The sequence below is a fragment of the Mustela erminea genome, chromosome 1 (assembly GCF_009829155.1).
Source record: "Mustela erminea isolate mMusErm1 chromosome 1, mMusErm1.Pri, whole genome shotgun sequence".
NCBI classification, from domain to species: Eukaryota; Metazoa; Chordata; class Mammalia; order Carnivora; family Mustelidae; genus Mustela; species Mustela erminea.
Window position 1 is genome coordinate 13700337 of NC_045614.1, and position 24447 is coordinate 13724783.

Sequence of the window (24447 nt, forward strand, 5' to 3'; positions counted from 1 at the left end):
CTTAGGGAGGCAGAGTGGGACACAGCCCCTAGCTCCATGAGGTCAAGGCTGGGAGGAATGGGGGCTAAGGGGGAAAGGGGGCTAAGGGGAAAGGGCCCAGAAGATGGAAGGGATGCTGGACAAGAACACCCTTACTGTACACTGCTTGTGGGGGCCACAGCAGGGTGAACGGTGCTGCTTGGGGACTTACCCCCCCCCATCAACCAGGGTAATGGAATGGGGGGTGGTTGACAGCGGGGAGGGGTCCTCTAGGATGGTGTTCATCACGGGGGCAGGAGTTGGGTTGGGAAGGAGGAAGTTCCCAGGGGTAGGCAGGAAACCCCTGTCTGACCTTTGGCCTTTGCAGCTACCCAGCGGATTCCTGATTCCGGACCCTTCCCAGAGGCTTGTTGCAGGGAGGAGGGTTGGGGGCTGCAAGTGGTGCCCAACCAGCTATTTCTCTAGGTTGGCCAGGCCCACCCAGAGTCCCCAGAGCAGGGTGCCTGGAGGACATCTTGCATCTTTGTTAACGGGGACCATGTAGGCAGAGTGAATACATAGTTTCAGCGCAGGCTCTGGATTTAAGCTCCGAGCTGTGTTACCGACCCCTGTGTGATCTCAGACAAATGATTTTCCTTCCTTAATTAAGCCACAGTTTTCTTTTGTCGAAAGTGGAGGCGACATAGCCACTTAAGAAACGCTTGTCACGGTGTCTGGCACACACTCGGCCTTAGTAAATGAGGATAATTTTTTTAAGGTGAGAGAGGCTGGATCATGTGTAGCCTCTGATGCCAGGATGAGAAATCGATATACGGGGGAGGGACACTGCTTCCAAGTAGTGTGCTTCGGGCCTGTGGGAACACTGGGAGGGAAATAGCATGTTGGGTTTATAGCCTAGATAACATGAGTCCAGTGGAGATCCACAGACACGGCGGCCAGTGCCTGGGCCGGCACCAGTAGGTGTGACAGTCTTGGTTTGCACTTAAGATCCTGTCTATTCTTCACGATATATTGAAGGTGTTGCTTATATGTGTATATGAGCATGACATCTGCTGTCAAGGAAAAAGAAAGGCAACCATAAATCCCCAGAAAATTAAAAAGCCACCCTAGATCCAAGAGTAAAATTTTGAGTGTCACAGTGTAAGAAACCGTTTTATTATTTATTACTTATTTTTAAAAGATTTATTTATTTGATAAAAGATTTATTTGAGAGAGAGAGAGTGAGAGAGTGCATGCACACACGGAGAGATTGGGAGAAGCAGTCTCCCTGTTGAGCAGGGAGCCTAATGGGAGGCATGTCTTGATCCCAGAACCCTGAGATCATGCCCTGAGCCGCAGGCAGATGGTCAACTGACTGAGCCACCTGTGTGGTCTTATTTTATTTATTTATTTATTTAAAGTATACGCTTTCTTTCTTTTTTTTTTTTTTTTAAGATTTTATTCATTTGACAGGTAGAGATCACAAGTAGGCAGAGAGGCAGGCAGAGAGAGCAGTGGAAGCAGGCTCCCTGCTGAGCCAGGAGCCCAATGCGGGGCTCTATCCCAGGACCCTGAGATCATGACCTGAGCCAAAGGCAGAAGCTTAACAGACTGAGCCACCCAGGTGCTCCTTATTTTTTAATGAATGAATTAATTAGAGAGAGTTCATTTGCCTGAGTGTGTGTGGGGGGTCAGGGGTGGATGGGGCAGAGAGAGTATCACAGGCTCCACGTGTGGGGCTAAATCTCATGACCCTGAGATCATGACCTGAGCTGAAATCAAGAGTCAGACATTTAAAGGACTGAGCCACACAGGTTCCCTAGAAGCAGGGGTTTGAATGTACACCCTAACAACGTTGGTATCAAGCTCAAAAGCAACATTCTATCTCTTTTTGGTAATTTGATCTCATATCTTCGATTAGCAGTGTTTCTTTTTTGAATAGTTTGTTATATTAGCTAGATTTTTTTAAATGGAAAAAGTAATGATGAAACTTTGTCTTTTTGCTTAACATGCTGTTTTTAAGATTTGTTGATTCCTTTTGCCTGATGCGGAGGTTTTCACCACAGACATTACCGTAATAATTATCAATGGGCATTTAGACAGTTTTTAAATGTTTTGTTTCGCTCAACAAAATCAGAGTTGATATGAAATCCCCACAAATGAAACTGCTGGGTTCCAAAGCATTTTTATCTTAGATTTTTGACAGCTGGTCACCACTGTGTCCTCCAGAGGTGGTTTCCTTCAACACTCCTGCCAGCGGTGTCTAAAATCTCTAAAAACAGACTTTCCGAACACATTTTGCCTGTGTCCCTGGCCACAAAAATCCCCACGGGAGGAAGCCAGTGACAGGTCTTTGGATTCGCATGAGGTCAAATGCATTGGTCCTGATGTGAGCACTTGGGTTTTTCCTGAAAACAGTTTGTCACAGTCACAGGAAATTCTGCACATGAGCCCCTCTGAATTCCCTTGGAGGGTCATCCCCAAATCAGGCTTTGATTTTAAACTTTCGTCTCGTGGTATGTTCTCTAAATTAAAAACCATCAGTTTCTGTTGGTATGTTCTCTAAATTAAAAACCATCAGTTTGGTTTTATTTGTTTGTTTGTGCAGAGAAGGGAAAAGTATTATGAGGAAGTCAACGTTGTGTCACTCCCTAAAACTGACACTGAAATTCTCAAGAAGACACAAGATTTTTAAAAGCTCTCACAGAGGGGCGCCTGGCTGTCTCAGTGCAGTTAAGTGTTTGCCTTTGGCTCAGGTCATGATCTCAGGGTCCAGGGATTGAGCCTGGCTCTCTATCTAAAATAAGTGAATAAAATATTTAAACATTTTATTTATTTTTAAAGATTTTATTTAGGGCGCCTGGGTGGCTCAGTGGGTTAAGCCGCTGCCTTTGGCTCAGGTCATGATCTCAGGGTCCTTGGGATCGAGTCCCGCATCGGGCTCTCTGCTCAGCAGGGGGCCTGCTTCCCCCTCTCTTTCTCTGCCTGCCTCTCTGCCTACTTGTGCTCTCTCTCTGTCAAATAAATAAATAAAATCTAAAAAAAAAAAAAGATTTTATTTATCCATTTGAGTGAGCGAGAGAAAGAGAAAGAATGCGCAATCAGGGCAGGGAGGGAGGGGGAGAGGGAGAAGAGAAGATCCCTGCTCAGCAGGTAGCCCAAAGCCAAGCTTGGGATCAGGACCCCAGCCGAGCTGAAGGCAGACACTTAAGGACTGAGCCACCCAAGTGCCTGCCTGGCAAACCTTTTCCTTACTTGGGATTGGGGGTGCTGGCGGGCTCAGGCTGCCGCTGTCCTAGGTGCTCTCTGCCTACAGCCGTGTCACGCTTCCCCTTTCTTTCTCTGTTTCTTTCTTTCTCTCTCTTTCTTTCTTCCTTCCTCCCTCCCATCCTTCCTTCCTTCCCCCCTTTTTTTTAAGATTTTATTCATCCATTTCACAGAGAGAGAGAGAGATCACAAGTAGGCAGAGAGGCAGGCAGAGCGAGAGGGAGAAGCAGGTTCTCTGCCCAGCAGAGAGTCTGATGCGGGGCTCGATCCCAGGACCCTGAGATCATGACCCAAGATGAAGGCAGAGGCTCAACCCACTGAACCACCCAGGTGCCCCACACGCTTCCCATTTCTGTCCCTCCTATTGTTACTGCAGCCATGGGGTGGGGGCGACAGGGTGACAAGGGTAGGGGAAACCAGGGCAGGGACCTAGGAGGGTATGCCGGGGTTGGGGTGGAGACAGATAAAGAGAGACAGAGACTAAGAGAGAGACAGAGACTTTGAGTAATAGAGAGTGGGAGGCAGAACAGGGCAACGGCTGGCTGTGTGAGGCGGGAGCAGGCGGGGTCCAGGAGGTGGTCCCACCAAGGAGTGCTATTTACTTCCATGAGCAGCTGAGGGAGCCTCAGAGCAATTGGGGGAAGGGAGGGGGGGGTGATGTGGCGGTGTCTGGGCTTGTTCTCTGTCCCCACCTACTTACTACCTGTCCTATGGTGTCCCTGGGGGATCAAACCCCTCAGTCTGAGCCCTCTCGTCCTAATTCTTTCTGACACCAGATCTAACAGTGTCCTTCCTGCTCACACACCTGCCTTGGCTTCCTATTTCCCTCCAACCCCAAAACTGATTTTCAGGGGTACGGTGGTATGGCCAAGATGAAGCTACCAGAGTAAATGGATTTTACATGTTTTACATCCCATTTACAACCCTGAGCCCAGCCCTTTTACCCTTGGACCCCAAGAGGTCTTTTTGTTTTGTTTTGTTTTGTTTTTAAGATTTTATTTTATTTATTTGACAGAGAGAAAGACAGGAAGAGAGGGAACACAGCAGGGGGAGTGAGAGAGGGAGAAGCCGACTCATCACTGAGCAGAGAGCCTGATGCAGGGATTGATCCAGCCCAAGGCAGACACTTAAGACAGCGCCACCCAGGCGCCCTCCAAGAGATCTTAAGTCAGACAAAGCAGGGTCAGTCTTTTGGTCTCCAGCTCTGGCAGACTCCAAGGAGAAGCCACTTCCTGCTCACTTCTGGATTGACGCCAGAGTTGGGGGTAGGGGTGGGGGGAGGTTTCACACAAACCCTTAACCTTTCCAGCTCTGAGTGAGACCTTAACCGGCGGCAACCTGGTGGGCAAGTTGGGGCGACCCCTGGTGGCTGTCAGGAGAACTAAGCAGTTAGACTTTCCTCCCCTGGGCCTCACTTAGTCCTTGGGAGTTGGCCCTCCAGTTCCCCCTCCAGGTGGGTCCCTCCCAGGTAAAGGCCCAGATCTGGTACCTCCAAGGCCGGGGGGTAGGGGGGCGGGTAGTGGTAGCGGGGATGTTGAACAGGACTGGATGAGGTGGGGGAAAGAGGTCCAAGGAGGCTTCCACCGCCCTCAAACACCAGCTTCTTAGGAATTTTTAGAAACAAATTTTAATTATTTTAAAGGTAATACATAAGCATGACTTAAAATGCAGACTTTACAAAAAGGTATACAAACATGAGACAGCACCTCCACCCCACCCCCGCAGTTCCTGCCCCGGAAGCCACAGCGACCAGTGTTTCCTTCAGAAACATTTGGGTAAAATCTCTTCCATCCCTGCATTTTGAAAAATGCGCACAAATGATCACTTTTCTGCTTTTTACATTAATGTTCTCAGAGAAGTTTGCTTTGGCCCCTTTGACAGTCGTATGGGAATTTCCACCGTGGGGACAGATACTGTGGGGACAGATGGACACTCACTGAAACAGTCCCCAAGTGGAGGACACTGAGGTGGTTTCCAGTTTTTTGTACTTAACGCGATGTGAAAATAAATCTCATCCTTTCCCCTCCCCTTACCCTTTGCCTCTTTTTTAGAAGTAAACTTTTTATTTTGGAACAACTGTAGATTTACAGAAAAGTTGCAGAAATAGCACAGGGGCCCTGAATAGCCCTCATCCGCCTTCTTCCATGGTTAAGCTCTTTTCCACTGTGGCTCATTCGTCAAAACTAAGAAACTAACTGCAGTACCTTAAATTAATTATACTCTGGACTGCACGTGATCTTCTTACTAAGCGGTTCCCCGTTCCAGGATCCAACCCAGGGTTCTGCATTGCATTTGGTCCATTATTTTCTTTTGTTTTCTTTCTTTCTTTTTAAAAAATATGTTATTTATTTATTTGACAGAGAGCAAGAGAAAGCACAAGCAGGGGGAGCAGCAGAGGGAGAGGGAGAAGCAGGCTCCCCGCAGAGCAGGGAGCCCAATGCGAGGCTCCATCCCAGGACCCTCAGATCATGACCTGAGCTGAAAGCAGATGCTTAACCAACTGAGCCACTCAGGCGCCCCATCTTTTTTTTTTTTAATGTATTTGAGAGAGAGAGTGTGCAAGAGAGAGCAAAAGCAGGCAGAGGGAGAGAGAGAAGCAAGCTCCCCACAGAGCAGGGAGCCTGGATGCGAGCTGGATTCCAGCTGAAGGCGGCCGCTTAACCAACTGAGCCATCCAGGTGCCCCTCTCCCCCCCCCCCACAATTTTATTTATTTATTTCAGAGAGAGAGCAGGGGGAGGAGCAGAGGAAGAGGGACAAGCAGACTGCGCTGAGTGGGGCTCAATCTCAGGACCCCGAGATCATGACCTGAGTTGAAATCAAGAGTTGGGTGCTTAATGAGCCACCCACCAACTTCTATTTATTTAGTTTTATGTAGGCTTCGCGCCCCCCACCCCCAAGTGGATCTTGAAATTGCCACCTTGAGATCAAGAGCGGCATGCTCTATGGACTGAGCCAGCCAGGCATCCCTGGTCCATCATTTTGTACACATGTAAATATGGTTGTAGGAAAATTCTAGAAGGGGAATTGATGAAGCAAAGGATATATGCACTTTCAATTTTCTAGAAAATTGGCCTTCCAAGTGGTCGTACCAAGGAGCAGTCTCACCAGCACCCTATGGGATTACTTGTTTCCCCACGGTACTGCCAGCACAGCATACATTGTGATTTGTCTTTGTTTTTATCTTGGCCAGACTCATGGGTACAAAGTAGTACCACATTGCTTCAATTTGCATTTCTTTTTGAGGAGTGAGGTTGGGCAATTTTTTTTCTTATATTTCTATGAATTGACTGTCTATATTCATTGCCCATTTTTTTCTACCAAACTGTTTTTGTTTTTAAAGATTTTATTTATTTATTTGACAGAGAGAGAGAGGCAGGAAGAGAGAGAAGGGGAAGCAGGCTCCCTGCCAAGCAGAGAGCCCAATTTGGGGCTTGATCCTTGGACCTGGGATCATGACCTGAGCCAAAGGCAGAGGCTTAACCTGCTGAGCCACTCAGGCGCCCCTCACGCCTGAGTAATAATTTTTTTGAAATTTTTTTCAAAAAATTTTTTTCGCCTTAATTTTTTTGAAAAATTAATTTATAAGAGCTCCTTAGTAATAAGGAAATTAATTTATTCCTGGGTATAAATATCTATATGAAATAAATCTAGGAAAGTTTCGGTTAATTCTTTTGGGTTTTCTATATATAAAATCATACTGCCAGAAGATCATAACATTAGGCTGAATTGTTTATGAGGCTTTCCTGCACAAAATGCCAACTTACGACTAATCTTACAGAAATAACACACAAACCCAGACTTGGATTCCAAAAAATGACTGTCCAGGCCTCTAAAAAATGCCAGTGTTATGAAAGGCAAAGACAGACTGAGAAATGTTCCAGATTAAAAAAGATGAAAGACTTGACAAATACAATGTGTGAGCCGGGATATTCTTTTGTTATAAAAGATGTTATGAGAACAGTTGGCAAAGTCTGATTAAAGTCTGTAGATGAGATAATAGTGTTTTATCAATCAATGTCCACTTTCCGATGTTCATGATTGTACTGTGATTATGTAGGAGAATGCCCTTGTTTTTAGGAAATGCATACTCACGTGTTATGGGTAACAAGACATCATTTCAGCAAGTTTTTCATAAAAGGTTCAGAGAAAGAGAGAGAGAAAGAATAAAGCAAAGGAGGTAACATTTGTGGACTCTGGGGGAAGAGTATCCAGGAATTCTTTGTACTAATCTTCCAACTTTTCTGTAAATCTGAAGTTATGTCAAATATAAGTTAAAAGATAAAATCAATGTGAAATTGAGCCATATGAAATTGTTGGGATTTCTATTATTTTTGACCTACATAAACAATGCTTACATATGATCCAAACTATAAATTCCCTACTGCTTTCCTAATATTCATACCTCTTCTTTCTTTTCCTTGTCTAAGTGCATAGGTTAGTACCTCCAGAACAATATTAAATACTTGACAGTGGTCATCCGCACCTTGGCCCTCATTTTGATGGCCTTTTCAGAACTTTTCTTATTGATCCATTAGTGTGGTGAATTTTATTAGCAGACTTGTGAATTTTGAGCCATCCCTGCATCTCAGACCTAAGTCCCCTTTGTTGTGATGTATTTTAAAAATGTGTTGCTTAATTCTTTTTGCTAAAATTTCATTTGGGAATTTCGTACCCTCCTCATAGGAAGAGGACTCTGTTGTTTTCCCGTCATGCCATCTTGGTCAGTTTTTGTTGTCAAAGATAGGCTGGCTTGCTACACATGATTCCAAACACTCAATTTACAGACAAGGTAAACTGAGGCCCACAAGGGAGACGTGACCCTTCCAGGTCACTCTTGAGCCAGGGCTGGACCCTAAGTCTTCATGTCTGTGGGATGAATCAATGCTGTCGTTAGAAGGGGCTTAAGTCCCAAAACACTTATCTCATTGTGTTAGCAAATGGGCCTCAGTTCCCCGCCTGTAAAATAAACACTAGATGGTTGGAGAGAGAGGGTGGAGTCTCCTTTCTGTAGTTCCGTTCAGAGTGGTTCCTGAATCTAAAGCTGAGCGTTGATGGGTGTCGACGGGGCATCTTATCCAGCGGGGGCACCTCTCTACATGTTCCAGCCACAGTGTGCGCCCTCCTGGCCTCAGAGCCCTCCTTCTGCTGGGGGCCGACTCACCCTCGTGCGCGCCGCGCTGGCCTCCGGCAGCCCCCAGAGGGTCCTGGGCGAGAGCGCGAACGGGGGCTGGGTCGGGGTCGTGACACGGAGCGGGATCGGGGTTGCGGCACTTTGCGCTGGGGGCCCAACTCGGCTTCCAGGGCTTTCCTGACAAAGGTGGGGAGAAGCCCCTCAGTCCCCTCCTCCTCAGTACTCTTCCATCTTTCCTGAGAACCCCACTCCCCAGGATCCCCTGTCCTTTCTTATCCCCAGCCATTCCTGGGACCCCTCCCCAGCGACTCCCAGCACCTTTCCAGGAGCTCCACCTCCAGATCCCGTCCTCTCTCTCAATACCTTTTCCTTACATCCTTTCCCGCTCCTTGCCCTTCCCCAAGGCCCTCCATGTAAGTCCGACCCCAGGGACAAATGTCTCCAGAGTGCCGGCCCCCACGAGGAGATTCTCGCCCCCAGAGAACCTACATCCTTCTCCACCCCTAGGTTCCAACTCTAGGATCGCCTCTTTGACGGTCTCATCGCTCAGCTCCCCAAGGCCCCGCCCACACTGCCCCACCCCTTCTCCATCCCCAGGCCCCGCCCCGGTCCCCGCCCTTCACTCACGCGCGTTCGCGCAGCGTCGCTTCCCGGGCTGCGCAAGCTTCGGCTTCGGCCTCGGCCGCGCGTGCGCGTTGCTGTGCCTCGTCCAGCCTCCGCGCAGACTCCATGGCTGCCGCCTCCCAGCGTGCCAGGGCTTCTGCGGGAGCGGAGGAGCGAGGAGCGGGGAGCGGGGTCAGCTCCGAGACCTCGAGACCTCGCCCCTACCCAGCTAACGCAGTCGCTCGAGTTTACAGACTGCATACTATTTGCAGCTTTGCCTTATTTGAATTAAAATTGTGTGCTGTTTGCAAGACCTTTACGTGTCATTGGCAGAGATTTTCGTAGGTTTGTATTGCTTTCTGGAGTCATTCATGGCGTTTGCCTATTTTGTTGTATTTGCGTTGTTTGTGTGACACTTGCGTGGTCTTTTGAGTGTTATGTGCGTATGTTACATAACTTTTCGCGTTTATTGGCATGTCCTTTACGTTTGCACCCATGCGTGTCATTTGCGTAACCAGGAACCTTTTAGGCTCCTCCCACCCCAGGTCTGGTACCGTCTTATGCCCCAACGCACCTGTGAGTGCCCCGTTCTCAGCCCCCATCTGGGTCCCCTGTGCCTTGGCCTCTTCAATCTCAGTCTTCAGGGTCATCAGTTGGGTTTGAAGCCGGCTCTGAGGAGCGGAGAAGTGAGGAGTGTAGAGAGGTGGGAAGGGGCGGGGAGAGAAGAAGTGAAGTCTCCCCTCTTTCCCTTAACTTTATTTGGAAATGTCCTTTGGGAGTCCTGTGGCTGGAAAACACACAAGTGGCCTGCCATACCCAGCGGTGACTGCTGCTCTGTCCAGGTCCACTGCCCCCTACTCCAAGCCACCGGATGTGGAAACGGTTTAGCTCTGCGGTCAGACTGCGGTTCCAATTCCAGCTACGTCTATACTCACTGACTAGGGTTTCAGACCAATACAGGCCAGTTTGGTGGTTGGCAATGGTTGGGTTTCTGGAGTATGCTCCCTCCGCTATGGGAGACATGGTTCAAAACAATGGGCCTGGCCTCAGAATATCTCCCACGGAAGGGCAGAGTCAGAATTTGAACCCAGAGCAGGCTACTCTTAACCTCAGTGGCCTCAGGCCCTTCTCTTAGGCAGGCAGGTAAAGGGTAGAGGTCTGTTTTGGCTCTAGAATTCACACCGCTCAGTCCCTGCTGGGCCTGGTACACAGAAATAGAGAACAGTCATTAAATGAAAGATTGGGACTTTCAGGATGGTTCTTTTGCAAGGCCCAGGGCTGGGAAGGGTTAAGAAAGAGTTTGAAGGGGTGGCCAGAGGAAAAGGGAGGACCTGGCCAGTACCTCCCCCAAGAGGCCAACTTTAGCCTCCTAATTACAGGTGACGTGAATGTCCCTCTCTCGAAATAGGGCTGCTGGACACTGGCTGGGGGAGGTTGAGTGGGCACCCTAAGGAGAGGGTTAGCACGGGGCCTCCCCAGGTGGGTTCAGGGGTCTGGGGCTTCCCTAAGAATCACCAGCTATTATGCAAAGAGAACCGTGGGGACCTTCTTGGTCAGAAGGTAGACTCCAGGGGGAATTGGTATTGTGGATTTGGAAGGGACTATGGTGCTATTGTCATTTGCCCCCCTCAGTTGAAGAATTAGGGAAACCAATGCACTGGTGGGGTTGGGCAGCCCTGGGGATGTGAGTGCATGCCCTCTCCCAATTCTGGATTCCCCAGCCCACCATCCTGCCCACCAACCTGACGGCCCTGACAGGCCCTTAGTGCCTCCTCCAGCTCCCGTCCGACTCGGTTGGCCTGGTCCAGCTGTCTGGCCAGAGCCTCCTTGTGCTGGGTAGCCTCTGCCAGCCGTCGCCGCAGTTCTTCGAGCTCAGGCGCCAGGTCCTCGGGGGGTGCCGTGGCATTGGCCCCTGGCTCTGGGCAGCGAGGTCCCCGGGAGGTCGAGGAGGCCAGGTTCCAGGCCAGCAGGGCTGCCCCAGCTGCTGCCGCTGCCAGGAACACCGCAGCCCCACACAGGGCTAGCACCCTCCACGCGCGTCCCGGCTCTGGCCCCAGCTCGGCCATGCCGCCGTCCACAGCTCTGGCTCCAGACAGCCACGAGTATTTAATTGGCACCTTGGGGCGCCAGGGACACCCACGGCTCCGCCCCGCCCACCGTGGCTTCCCGAGTCTGTTGGGAGGGGCTGGACCCCCGCCAGAGGCCTGCCTAGGCTACATGAGGCCAGGACAGGATTGGGGGGGGGGGGTCCTTCGTTCCACTCCTGCCTCTGCACCCCATGTGCTGTCCTCCTAGCCTCAGGGTCTCCCCCACTGTGAAGTGGGGTTGGTCGGATTTCCTGCCCCAGTCGGCCAAGTGGGAACCATGTGAACACATCTTCGCAAAGCACCCATCTGCCTTGGGGGTACTCGCCAAGGCTCCCCATTGTGTTCATGGAAAAACTGAGGCTACAAGACAGGAGGCTACCGACCGACTGAGGTCGGCCTGGCTGTGGCTGTCACCGCTTCCTGTGACTGGCTGTGAGAGGGTCAGGGGGGCAGACGCGGGAGGGAATCGGTCCCGTCTCCCTGCCGGTTCTCCACTAGGCCGCCAGGGGGCGAGCTTACATCGCGAATCAGATCCAGGTCAGTCTCCAGCGCGCGATTTCCCGCAGCTCGGAAATGAATCTCCCCCTCCCCCCTCCTCCTCCCCCTGCTCTTCCTCCTCCCACCCTCCCCTTCCTCTCCCTTCCCCTCCCCCTTCCTTTCCCCCTTCCCTTCCTCATCCTCCTCTTTTCGTCTTCTCCGGGCCCTCCTCCATTTCCTTCGCCCCTTCTTCCCCTCTTCCTTCTTCCTACTTCTTCCCTCTTCTTTGCCTTCCCTTCTGTCCCCTCCCCCCCTACTTCCCCCTCCTCTTCCTCTTTCCCTTGCGTTAGGGTGACTCCTTGCTGGCCGCAAAGAATTGCACAAAGAGTAGAGCAACAAGCAGGACAGAGTTCATTCATGCTTCAAGGTGGGAGAGGAGCCCGACATTAAGAGAGATGTCCTCCCGGGTTTCTGTCAAGCTGGGCCTTTTAGGGGCTTTTGAGGACGTGAGAGGGTTGCAGCTGTGCCCTTGGGGCTGTGTGAGGAGGATGTCGATGCTTGGACCCATAGAGCAGAAGGTGACAAGTTTCTGGGGGCTGTGTGTGTGGAGGGGGGCGGGCTCTGGGCAGGCTTGTCTGGGATGTGGGTTTGGTCTTGCTAGAGAAGAATGTGTTTGGTGGTGTAGTGGTGGTCTGTTTTCTGGGAATGAGGGGCCCCCTGGAAAGACAGGGCCAGTTACAGACACCTGTGAGTTGTATCTGTAAGCTTGGCTGGGGAGGAGGCTTTGAGTAAGACTTTGATTCCCTCCTCTCTTTATTTGAAATTATTCTTGATTTGGGAAAATGGAAGGTCATTCTTCTTCTTTTATTTTTAAAGATTTTATGATTTTATTTATTTATTTGACAGAGAGCACAAGCAAGGGGAGAGGCAGAGGGAGACAAGAAGCAGGCTCCCTGCAAAGCAGGGGAAGCCCGACATGGGACTTGATCCCAGGACCCCAGAATCATGACCTGATTCAACCAAGTGAGCCACCCAGGCATCCCAGAAAGTTATTCTTTTTTTTTTTTTTAAGATTTTATTTATTTATTTGACAGACAATAATAGGCAAGTAGGCAGAGAGGCAGGCAGAGAGAGAGAGGAGGAAGCAGGCTCCCTGCTGAGCAAAGAGCCCAATGAGGGGCTTGATCCCAGGACTCTGGGATCATGACCTGAGTTGAAGGCAGAGGCTTTAACCCACTGAGCCACCTAGGCGCCCCCAGAAGGTCATTCTTCTGCAGCTACTTCCACTGAGCAGGGGCACAGAGCTGTCCCTACCCAGAGGCAAGAGGGACCAGAGTAAGGGAGACATCAGTAGGGTCTTGCTCTCTGAGCACGGGGCCTGAGTGTGAGCTTCTGAGGCCTCAGAGAGCTACGAAGGGTTGAGATTCCATCCTGGATAGAGATTTGATATTTTAAAATGCATGATCCCCAAAATTAGGGCCAGTCATATAACCGCCGAAGGTCCTGGGAATGGAATGAGCCACAAGAACCAAGACCAGATGTCTAGTTTCCAGGAGAATTAGTTCCCCTCCCCGCCCCCAGTTTTTCTATTGTTCCTCATTGTCCGTAGCTGTGTTGATAATTTTATCAGGGCTGTCTGAGACCCGACCCGACTTGTTTACATAGAAGCAGCATTCCTCCACAGTAAGGCACTGGTATGCCCCTGATAAGCAGTCTGTTGGTCTAAAGTCAGAGGATTTTGTTTTATTTTTATTTATTTATATATTTTTTAAAGATTTTATTTATTTATTTGACACAGAGAGAGAGTATATGCAGGAAGAGGTGCAGAAAGAGAGGGAGGAACAGGCCCCCCCACTGAGCTGGGAGCTGGATGCGGGGCTGGATCCCAGGGCCCCGGGATCACGACCTGAGCTGAAGGAAGGCAGTTGCAGAACCACCTGAGCCACCCAGGTGCCCTGAAGTGAGGATTTTGAAGACCTACTCTGCTACTGCCCTTCGGAACTATTTGTTACTTAAACTATAACCCCTGGAGGATTTTACTAGTTACCAAGCACATTTAGAGATGGCCTTAAGAAAAACATAGACTGGCAGCAGGTCTTTGGGGAGAAGGACGATACATGACCGTGAAGTTGGGCAGCTGGGGATGCCCGGCTCGTTCAGGGCGGAACGCCGCCCCTTCACAGAAGCCTGGCAGCGGGCAGCCGGGAACGCCGGTCAGCTCAGGTTGGAACGGAACACCGCCTGCTTCCCTTTCCCATTATCGCTCCTTTCTCTTCCCAGAAGCACCCATTGTTAGAGGAGTCCTTTGAATGTGCTTGCTTAACTATAAACTTTATCCTACTTCTTGCTTATCCACAAGACACGTGACTGATGTTTGCCCATCATCGGTCCTTCTGTTGGCTCTTGTTTCTATCTAAGAAAAGTGAGACTGTGGAGCTGCTCGTGGCTGCAGTCTTTTCGACTGTTGTCCCCTGCTCCCAATCTCTTGCAGCTGACTTGTTTGTGCCTCATTCTTCTCCCGTTGGAAGCGGCACCAGGGAATCAGTCTGCTTCTGTGTTGCTGGGAGTGTGGAAGCGAAATTGGCTACTTGTTGACTCAAGGGAAGAGAAGGTCCCCATGTAAGCATAGGATGAGCTATTCCTCCCTGTGCCTAACCCAGTTCCTGGAAGGATGCCAAGGAGGATGAGGGCAGAGGTTGGCTCAGTTCTGTGCGGGTGGGATACAGAAAGCCTGGGTTTCTTAAAGATTTTATTCGACAGAGATCACAAGTAGGCAGAGAGGCAGGCAGAGAGAGGGGAGGAAGCAGGCTCCCCACTGAGCAGAGAGCCTGATGCGGGGCTCGATCCTAGGACCCTGGGATTGATGAAGTTCTAGAACCTAGGTGAGGTTCGGTGGGCTGAGGTCCGGCGCCGATGACCAAGAAAGAATTCTTGAGACATCTTTGGTGCAAAATGGTGGTTTATTAAAGCACGGGAACAGGACCCGTGGGCAGGAAGAGCTGCTGCCCCGGGTTGTGAGAGATGGCAGGTTGTGTACCTTGCGGTCGGGGGAAGGGGAGGGGAAGGGAGCTTTCATATGCTAAAGAGGGCCTACAAGGTGCCAGGAGGCGGCCTTGCCCTTGTGGCTTGATCAATGTTGTCTTTAGGCCAGCGGGTAACATCAAGATAGTTGGGAGATTCTTGGTGGGGTGTTAGGATCCTGCTATCATTTACATTCCCTTCTACCTCAGCCTCCTCCAGTTATGGTGGGGAGGGAGACATTAGGGCTTGAGGAACTGAGAGTTCTTTGCCTTTGGAAATTTGTGCTGTTGATAAGGTAACCTCCCTGTTTGTAGATCTCCAGGACATCTGTAGAGCAAGGGAGATTCCTGTCTTGCAGGATTGTGATCTCTGCAAGTTAACTATTTGCTTATTGTTCACGGCAGTCAGGGCTGCCTGAGGGATGCTACACATATGACTGAGGGGGAGCGGATGGAGAGGGGGGTGCGAGGCGCCAGCTTTTGCTTTTGTCTTCAGCCAGCCTCCTGCTCCCTCATCAGGATCATGACCCGAGCCTCATCAGGATCATGACCCGAGCCGAAGGCAGAGGCTTGAACCCACTGAGCCACCCAGGCGCCCCAAGCCTGGGTTTCTACTTGAGCACCTGTTACAGTCTGTGTTAGGGGTGGGAGGGCTGGTGAGTTGGGAAAGTGTTGGTCAGGAATTAGGTACACGATGGTGCAGGGCCCCTTCCAAGTGGGGGCTTTGCCAAAGAGGAAGTAGGTTTGAGAGTTAGGCTCCGTGCAGGGTGATACGGTGGGTTGTACCCATGTGAGCAAAAATCCTAGGTGTGGGACAGATGGTTGATTAAATGGGCTTTGGAAAGGGAGACTCCTTAACCTTTGTTGTTGAGGAAGGCGAGCGCAGGGATGGTGTCAGAGATAGAAGTGGGCCCAGCAGGACTGAAGAGGAGGCCATCCACAGGTGGGAGAAGGCTGCTAATTGGAGTGGAGAGGTTGCAGAGATCTGATGCCGGAGCTGGTCTGCGGAAGTGGGGGCTAGCCCTAAGACCCCGTGGGAGAAGCGTCCAGGTTAACTGTTTCGTGCTGAGGCGGGAAGGTCTCCGGGTCCTAGGGGAGAGGGAAATACTGAAAAACACGTCTTTCAGATCTAAGACAAAAGACATAAGATTTAAGACATCTTTAAGATCTAAGACAGTGAAGTACATAAAGGAGGGTGGCATGGTGGGAAGGGGGGCTCTGGCTTGGGGAGGACTGACTCATTGATCGTTCTGAGATCCTGAACTAGTCTCTAGCACTGGTTTTTTGTCAGAAGGGATTGGAGTAATGTAAGGATTGTTAGTAGGCTTTAGTACATTTGAGGAAAGACGGGCGACTGGGTGGCTCAGTCCTTAGGCATCTCTGCCTTCGGCTCTGGTCATGGTCCCAGAGTCCTGGGATCTGAGCCCTGAGGGTTGGGTTCCCTGCTCAGCGGGGAGCCTGCTTCTCCCTCTCCCACTCCCCCCTGCTTGTGTTCCCTCTCTTGCTGTCTCTGTCAAATAAATAAATAAAATAAATAAAATCGTTTAAAAAATACATTTGAGGGACGCCTGGGTGGCTCAGTTGGTTAAGCAGCTGCCTTCGGCTCAGGTCATGATCCCAGCGTCCTGGGATCGAGTCCCACATCGGGCTCCTTGCTCAGCAGGGAGCCTGCTTCTCCCTCTGCCTCTGCCTGCCATTCTGTCTGCCTGTGCTTGCTCTCTCTCCCTCTGATAAATAAATAAATAATCTTAAAAAAAAATACATTTGAGAAAAGGAATTTGGAAACGAGGGGCTGCAAGGCTGAGGTTTGAGAGCATATTGGTGTTTGGAAGGGAAAAAAGTAGGCTCCTTGAGGTGTATGGTGATGGAGGTGAGGTGAGTAGCCTTGACAGGTTGGGAGGTGTCCCCTATGGACGTGGGACCTGGAGTAGTAACTGGAGAGAATGAAGTGGGAGTGATGTGTAGGTTCAGTAGGGAGTCCCAAGAATTGGGATTGGGTGTGTACGGGGTGCCGAGAAAAGCGAGTCTCTAGTTTGGTCATGACGTCTCATCCTGGATGCTGGGGGAGGAGATTTGATCTCCCAGGGCACATGACAAGAGCTGGGTAGCTGAAGGGTGAGAAAACACCATGAACCCCAGCAACAGAGATGGGGGAGGGAGAAGAGGGTCCTGAAAATCCAGGGAGATCCTGGGGGGGGGGGTGTCAGTCCTTATCCTGAAGAAGTCCCAAGAGATCCCCTGGGATGGGGCTGACCCTCCCCGCTGTTTGGGATCTGAAGACAGGTTTTGGGAGGTGCCATCTACTTTGAGGATGGGGTCATCACTCTTCAGGCAGGGCAAGAGGTTTTGGGTGGCCCTTTTTTGCTTTTGCTTTTTTTTTTTTTTTAAATTGGGACACAGTTTGGACCAGTGGCCAGGTTTACTGCAAGTGTAACAAGCTCCTGGAGGGGTCTTTTTTTTTTTTTTTAGATTTTATTTATTTATTTGACAGACAGAGATCACAAGTAGGCAGAGAGGCAAGCAGAGAGAGAGGAAGAAGCAGGCTTCCTGCCCAGCAGAGAGCCTGATGTGGGACTCAATCCCAGAACCTTAGGATCATGACCTGAGCTAAAGGCAGAGGCTTAACCCACTGAGCCACCCAGGGGGACTTATTGAATGTTTGGGTCAAGCCAGCAGGGTGAGACTTTTCTAGAAGAGCTCTGGTAACGGCAGAAGGCAGGAGCTGATAAACCTGAGATCGTTTTTTTTTTTTTTTTTTTTTTTAAATGTCCCTTTCTCATTTCCTCTTTGATTTCCTCCTCTCCGCTGTTAAAAACTTTGAAGGCTGGGTCTAGTACTTTGGATTGAGGGGTTTGTGGGCTTTATCTAGTTTTGTTTTTCTAATATGTGGGTCCGACTGGGAGATGAAATGCATAGCTAGGTTCAGTTTTCCTACATGAGAGTTAGGATCAAGGTTGGTGAGTTTTTGAAGAGCCTCAGTGAGGACACGAGGACAAGAGCAGGATTTTTATCTGATCTCTGGGTGGCCTCCCTGTCCCATTCCTAATTGTATAGGTCCCTCCACGATACATCCAGAGGAGAGGGTGAATTACTCAGATTCCTTTGTGAACCTGGCAGGATGAGTTGGAAAAAAAGCCAAGCTTACATCTTATAAGAGAAATATCTGGTGAGCAGAAGGGAAAGTAGACCCGAACCATGCCCTCTGCTCCAGCCATTTTGCCAAGAGGGAATTGGGGGGGGGGGGGGAGGTTGGAAAGAACATGTGTTGGGGGAAGAAGGATCCAGACCTGGAGGCAAGCGCTGAAGGGGACGGGGTGACAGAGGGTCTTGAGGGAAAGGAGAGGGGGTTGGGGAAGAGCCAAGGGAGGATCACCTGCGGGTCAGCGGAGCTTAAGTCTGAGTGGGGAGAACCGGGGAGAGGGAGAGGGGTCTTTGGGGAGAGGAGTATAGGGCAAATAGTGGGAAGCCCAGGATGACCAAGCTGGAAGAAAGCTTTGAAATGATGTTAAGGTGGCCAGTGGGCTGGGCAGCAAAGAATTACGCAGAGGTTAAAACCCCAAGCAGGACAGAATTTACTTACTCTCCAAGGGAGAAGAGGGGCCAGACATCAAGAGAGATGTCTGTCTGGTGAGATTCTGTAAGGCTGGGCCTTTTAAAGGCTTTTAAGGGGGGGCGCCTAGGTGGCTCAGTGGGTTAAAGCCTCTGCCTTCGGCTCAGGTCATGATCTCAGGGTCCTGGGATGGAGCCCCGCATCTGGCTCTCTGCTCAGCAGGGAGCCTGCTTCCCTTCCTCTCGCTCAGCCTGCCTCTCTGCCTACTTGTGATCTCTGTGTGTCAAATAAATAATAAATAAAATCTTAAAATAAAATAAAATAAAGGCTTTTAAGGGTGTGAGAGGGTTGCAGCTGAGCCTCTAGGGGACAGTGAGTGGGGAGTGCTTGGCCCTGTAGAGCAGGAGGTGACAAGTTTCTGCTCTTTCTGGGGCTCATCCAGGATGTGGGTTCCCACTAGAAAAGAATGTGCTTTGTCGTTAGAAAAGAACATGCTTCATGGTGGTGGTCTGTTTTTTGTTTTTTTTTTTCTTTTTTAAAGTTTTTATTTACTTATTTATCAGAGAAAGCTCAAGAAGGGGGAGCAGCAGGGAGAGGGAGAAGCGAGCTTCCTGCTGAGCAAGAGCCTGGTGCGGGGGCTCGATTCCAGGACCCCGAGATCATGACCTGAGCTGAAGGCAGACGCTTCACCTCACTGACTGAGCCACGCAGGCATCCCTCGTGGTCTGTTTTCTGAGAACGAGGGGCACCATGACCTGGAAAAGGAGAGTCAGGGCCCGGTCGGAAGCCTGTGAGTTCTGTCTGTGAGCTTGGCTGGAGAGGCGCTTGGAATAAAACACTTTCACCTTAGGTGTCCCCTCTGTCTTTAGACAGGCTAATTTTTGATTGCTTATTTTATTTTTTTTAAAGATTTTATTTATTTGGGTCGTCTGGGTGGCTTAGTTGTTAAGCATCTGCCTTTTGCTCAGGTCATGATCCCAGGATCCCAGGGTCGGACTCCCCATATCGGACTCCCTGCTCAGCGGGGAGCCTGCTTCTCTCCAGCTGCCCATGGTTGTCTTCTTTCTCTTGCTATCTCTTTCTGTAATAAATACATAAATAAAAATTTTTCAAGATTTTATTTATTTGACAGGGATCACAAGTAGGCAGAGAGGCAGGCAGAGAGAGAGGGGGAAGCAGGCTCTCTGCGGAGCAGAGAGCCTGATGTGGGGCCCAATCCCAGCACCCTGGGATCATGACCTGAGCCGAAGGCAGAGGCTTTAACCCACTGAGCCACCCAGGCACCCCTAAATAAAATCTTCTGAAGATTTTAAATTTTAAGATCTTTAAGATCTTTAATTTTAGATCTTAATCTAATCTTAATTAAAATCTTTAATTTTAATATCTTAAATTTTAAAATTTAAGATTTTAAATCTTAAAAATATTTTATTTATTTATTTGTGAAAGAGAGAGAGAGCCTGAGTGGAGGCGACAGGCAGAGGGACAGGGAGACTCCCTGCTGAGCAGGCAGCCCTCATCCCAGGACTTTGGAATTATGACTTGAGCCAAAGGTAGGCAGATGGTTAACCGACTGAGCCAGCCCGGCGCCCTTATTTTATTTTTTAACTCAGAATATTTGATTTTTTAAAGTAGGCTCTATGCCCTACTCAATGGGGCTTGAACTCATGATTCTGAGACCAAGAGTCACATGCTCTACAGACTGAGCCACCCAGGTGCCCCTTGACTGTCTTTTTTACTCAATATAGTCTTCATGCCCAAATGGCCCATCCTTGGTCCCTACAGGAGCATTTCTAGAAGGGAGAGAAATTTCTACTCAGCCACGTGTTGGGGGCTTGGGAGGAGAAGCTAAACAGTTTGAATCCATCATATTGTGCAAACCTGTCCCCCATCACCATGGGAACACAGCCTAGGCACGGGCTGGCGGGGCAGTGGGGGTGGGGGGGAGTAGGCAGCACTGTTTGGGACAGTCTGGTAGCCGAGCTGGGAGTGGGGGTTGAGGATGGTGGGGGAGGTGAAGCCCCTTTGGCCCCTCTGACCTCTAGTAGCCGATTTAAGTTTTAGTTTAAACCTTTGTGTATTTATGGATCCCGCGTTCTTTCCTGGAAAGAACAGAGCACGTCTGCACTGCCTGGGGGAACCAAGGACCCAGAATCCCATGCACGAGCTGTGAGTGCCGTAATTACGTCCATAGTGGGCATCATCTAAACTGCACATAATCAAGAATTATCTCAGGCCACTGCCTCCCTTAACTGATTAACTGCCCTAAATCCCTTGAAAAATCTCTGCGCCAGGCAGAAACCTTGGAGCTGGCTCTTGGAAGAGAGTCCGCCTTCTCCCGGGGTGGCCAGCCTCCTGAACTGTGCTCTTGTTCCTTTCCAGTCAGAACCCAGCTCTGGAATACCTGCCTTTCCAGTTTCAAGGAACAGGTTGGGGGGCCAGGGTGGTGGGGGCAGGGCCAGACTGAGGGAGGTCATGTGAGAAGGGTTTGCTTCTGGGAATCAGAAGTTTCAATTCCCTGAGCAGCTCAGAAGCCCTGATTAAGTCTAGGAACTTTTCTGGATTTCAGTTTCCCTATTGGTGAGGCGGGGCTGGGAGAAGAGGGGGGGGCTGTTCCTAGGGGGTGAAATGACTCTGTCATCCCAAAGCAGCCCCATGAACTCCTCCTGAGCCCTCCCACAAGCTGGGGAAAGTGAGGAAAACCCGGAAGCTCTGCCTGGAGAGTAGAGGTTCTCACAGGACGTGAACCTGCTGCCCCCAACCACGGCAGACTTGGAGGAAGGATTGATGGAGGCTGGGCAGATCCGTGCAAGTCGTGAAAGTCGACTTACTGTCTATCGAGACAGCAGCTCTGAATTTTGAAGAAGCAGAGAGACTCTTGGGAGGAGGGGTTCCCTCGGGAGGAATGGCCCAGTGAAGAGGGCCAGGGAGGCAGAGGGATGGCTCCTGCCCAAACCCTAAGGGTCTCTGAGAACATTCTGGAGCGGGGAACCTTGGGTGTGGATGTCAACCGGTTTGCCCTCAGCTGCAGGGGAGGCCCCGGGTGCACGGAGATGACATAACGGCATTCACTCCAGGAACTTAGGAGTATGGTCTCCCCCCCACCAAGGGGTGTCTACTTTTTGGAGTTCAAAGACTTTAAAAGTCAGTGAGCTTCTGGAAACCAGAAACCAAGAAGTAGGTACTCCCCACCCCATGCCCTGCCCTGCTCTGGGGGCAGGCGAAGTCAGGGGCGGGGGTAGGGGGAGGAGGCAGCCCTGGGCCAAGCGCCCTGTTGGTCCATCCCAGCGGTGGCTCCGTGTTCTCCCCCGACCACCACCACTATCTTGCCCACCTCCCCGCAACCAGGCAGCCATGTGGCTCCCTCAGATCTGGTCTGGTCAGGGAAGCCTTGAAGGCTATGAGCTAAGGAGACATCATAAGGGGGACTTAGGGTGGCCTGGAGGAGGACAGAAGGTGGCCCCGCCCTGTTCCAGGCCAGCTCCCCACTGGCTCCTCCCTCTCTGTGCCCTGCCAACTACCCTGTAACAGGTCACCTCCCCAGACCCTGGCCTATCCTAGACTCCCTCCCTTCTTCCCTCCCTCCCAACCCCAGCTTTCTTCTAGGCCAGGCCACCCTTCTTACCAGCAGGCCTCAGGCCAGCAGAGCAGGGAGGCCCAGGAACAGGCACATGGGGACCATCCAGGGGCCGAGTGACTTCGAGGAGCTGCTGAAGCTGGGGTCCCCTTCCTTGCTCCAGGCTTCCTTCTCTTTTCTGGGGGAAGATGTGGGGACAACTGAGGCAGCTGCCAGGGCCTGCACCGGGTCTGGCCTTGTCGCCCTTCAGAATCTCCCCTCCTCCCCCACCAAGTCAGTGGGGAAGAGAGTGGGCCGCTTCCTCTCGAGGCTTGGTGTGACCCGAGGGACAAGGTTGGCATTCAAACTCTGTGCCCTGAGCAATGGGAAATTTGCAGGCAAAGGGCGTCCTGGGTCTTGGGAGGGGACAGGTGTCGTGAAAGGGGTACAGTCAGGGGCTGCGGTGCAGACCTGAGTCGTTCCACCTCCTCCGAAGCGTCCTGCAGCTGCTTCTTCAATTTCTCAACCTCTCCTAAGGTGGGAGAGAATCAGGGGGGCCTTGTCAGCACAGTGGCACGGTGGCCCAGACATGGCGTGACAAGTGGCCACATTCTCTGCCTGGCTCTACCCCGGGATCCAACGCCGCCTTCAGTCCCAACCTCACGCCACCCCACCTTGGAAACCTGGGGTACTCCTTTCCCACCCTTCACTGGATTCTGACCACTCCCTGGTGACCCCGACCCTGGGACTTCCTCCCACCCCCCCCCCTTGTCCCCTGCCCCTTCCTCCCTCCCCCGCCCCTCCTCCTCCGGGAGTTCAGTGCTTGACCCACCCCTCCCAATCCACCCCCGCTGCAGAACCCTGGTTTTATGCTTTCTTACGCTGAAGCTCCTCTCTTCCCCTGAGCTGCTCCAGACCCTGGGCCTTCTCCATTTCCAGGGAAGCGGAAAGGTTCACCTGCAACGGGGCAGGGGGTGGGTATCAGAGACTGGCCTTCTGGCCTGCGGAGTGGAGGTAGCTGCTGCTGGGGGCCCTGGATCTCTCCCCCAGGCCCTGTGGTCAGAGGGGCCCGGGTCCAAAGCCCTTTCAGGTTTCCCTCCAACCCTCCCTGCACCCCGGTCTCCCACCTCTAAGAATGGCCACAACCACCCACCCTCCCAGGGCAACTAAGGATGTGATCCCCGAAATAGGGGATTTGAGGCTCCCCACATGGGAATTTGGAGGCTCCCTATGCCCAAGCCCTCGAGGAAACTCTCAGACCTCATGGGCTATTGCCCAAGACTTAGATGTCCTTCCCTAAACCCAGAACATAGGGATTTCCGAGCCCAAGTTAGACATCCTGGGGAGTTTCAAGGCCCCCCATATCAGGACCCACGTGAACATTTCATAGTCTCCCAGGGATGGGGTGGGTGTATTCGGAGCCCCACCCTTCTTTTGGACGAGGTGAGGTCTCCATCCCAAACCTTAGATGGGATTTCTGGTGCAGAGAGCAGCTACTAGCTCTCCCAAAACAGGCTGGAGACTCTTCCCACACTCTAGTGGGGATTTGGGTGCTCTGGGGCATTTAAAGCCCTGCCCTAGACCAGCACCGCTGAGAAAGTTTAAGGTCCCCCAAACCCTAGCGGGAAAACCCAACTCCCGATGCGGGGGCCCAGAGGAAGTTTCTCCACCCTCATCTAGACCCGTGGGGGCCGCGCAACCACCGGGCCCTCTCCGGGCGTTGCTGGTCTCTTACCACAGTCTGGTTGCAGGTGGCAGCCTCGTCCTTCGCCCCCAGTAAGTGTTGCCGGGTTTGGGCTAGCTGCAGTTCCAGGAGGCGGGTGACATTGCGACACTCCTGCTCTGCTTGGAGGCCCTCCTTGCAGGCTTTGCTGCTGGCTCTGACGGCAAAGACCATCAGGGCCACAAACAGAGCCAGTGCCAGCAAGGTCAGGCCAATGCTCAGCCACTTCCACCCCCACCGCTGACTTTGTTCCATGGACGCTGATTTTTCAGTCACGGGCTCAGGCCAATGATGGTAAAAAGTTGGTGCCATCTTGATCTGCCCCTGGATGTAGGGAGTTAGGGCAGGAGATAGGACGTTCCGACCTTCTACTGGCTGGGGCTACCCCCTTATTAACATAGGGGCCGTCCTGACCAATGACATGTTCCGAGACAATCCTCTGACCTAGAGGCTTGAAATGGGGGCATCCGGAGGCAAAAAACAGTTTGGGCTTTCAGTTTCAATTTCCCAGGAAAAAGGTGGGTTGTTTGCGGTGAATTGAAACCTTGAGCTTTTCCGGTTTGGCCGGGGGCTGGTGAGGGGAGCTGGAGCAGCCTGAGTCTGACCATCTGAAGTTCCCGCCCCTCTCCTGCTCGTAACTGAGGGTGACAACTGCTGTTACTGAACGTCTCATGCAGGCCAGCCTCGTGTTCGCGGGTCCCAGGACCCGAAGAGATCGTGGCTGTCATTGGCTCAGCTCCAAGCTGGGGAAACTGAGGCTGAGGGGGGGGTGGGTGGACTGGGGGCGGGGTCTGGCTCGAACCCCAGAGGCCACGTTTTGTGTTTAAGATTCTCCATGGTGGTCACTTAGCACCCCTGCACCCACACGGGGTGTCTGAGGAGGGACTGAAGGCTGGAGAAGCTCTGGTTGGGACCCCAGGACGGAGGCCTTAGTTTCCCACTTGGCCACCAGGGCCGCCCTAGCCCTCAAAATACGGTCTCCCAGATCCTGTCCTGGCTCCCGCAGGGAATAGGCTCTTACTTCTAGAATCTGCCTCTGCCATCCCAGTGATGAAGTTCTAGAACCTAGGTGAGGT

The 24447-nt window shown here is 51.5% G+C and overlaps 2 protein-coding genes across 5 annotated transcripts; both read right to left on the reverse strand.

Annotated features, from left to right (window-relative positions):
• Positions 1-7209: 7209 nt before the first annotated feature.
• Positions 7210-11384, reverse strand: CCDC194 (coiled-coil domain containing 194). Its single transcript, XM_032315166.1, has 4 exons — positions 10704-11384; positions 9536-9632; positions 8986-9118; positions 7210-8535 (listed from the first exon to the last, which is right to left on the reverse strand). The coding sequence occupies exons 1-4, from the start codon at positions 11025-11027 to the stop codon at positions 8385-8387; spliced, it is 705 nt and encodes a 234-aa protein (XP_032171057.1). The 5' UTR covers positions 11028-11384; the 3' UTR covers positions 7210-8384.
• Positions 11385-15330: 3946 nt separating this feature from the next.
• On the reverse strand, positions 15331-23811 carry BST2 (bone marrow stromal cell antigen 2). Of its 4 annotated transcripts, none has more exons than XM_032315185.1 (5): positions 23384-23808; positions 22530-22605; positions 22120-22180; positions 21718-21847; positions 15500-15674 (listed from the first exon to the last, which is right to left on the reverse strand). In XM_032315185.1, the coding sequence occupies exons 1-4, from the start codon at positions 23681-23683 to the stop codon at positions 21727-21729; spliced, it is 558 nt and encodes a 185-aa protein (XP_032171076.1). In that variant the 5' UTR covers positions 23684-23808; the 3' UTR covers positions 15500-15674; positions 21718-21726. The 4 variants fall into 4 exon arrangements, with proteins under 4 accessions (XP_032171065.1, XP_032171076.1, XP_032171072.1 ...); XM_032315181.1 differs by having other exon boundaries at positions 15524-15634; positions 23384-23806; XM_032315191.1 differs by lacking the exon at positions 15500-15674 and adding an exon at positions 18742-18850.
• Positions 23812-24447: the final 636 nt, after the last annotated feature.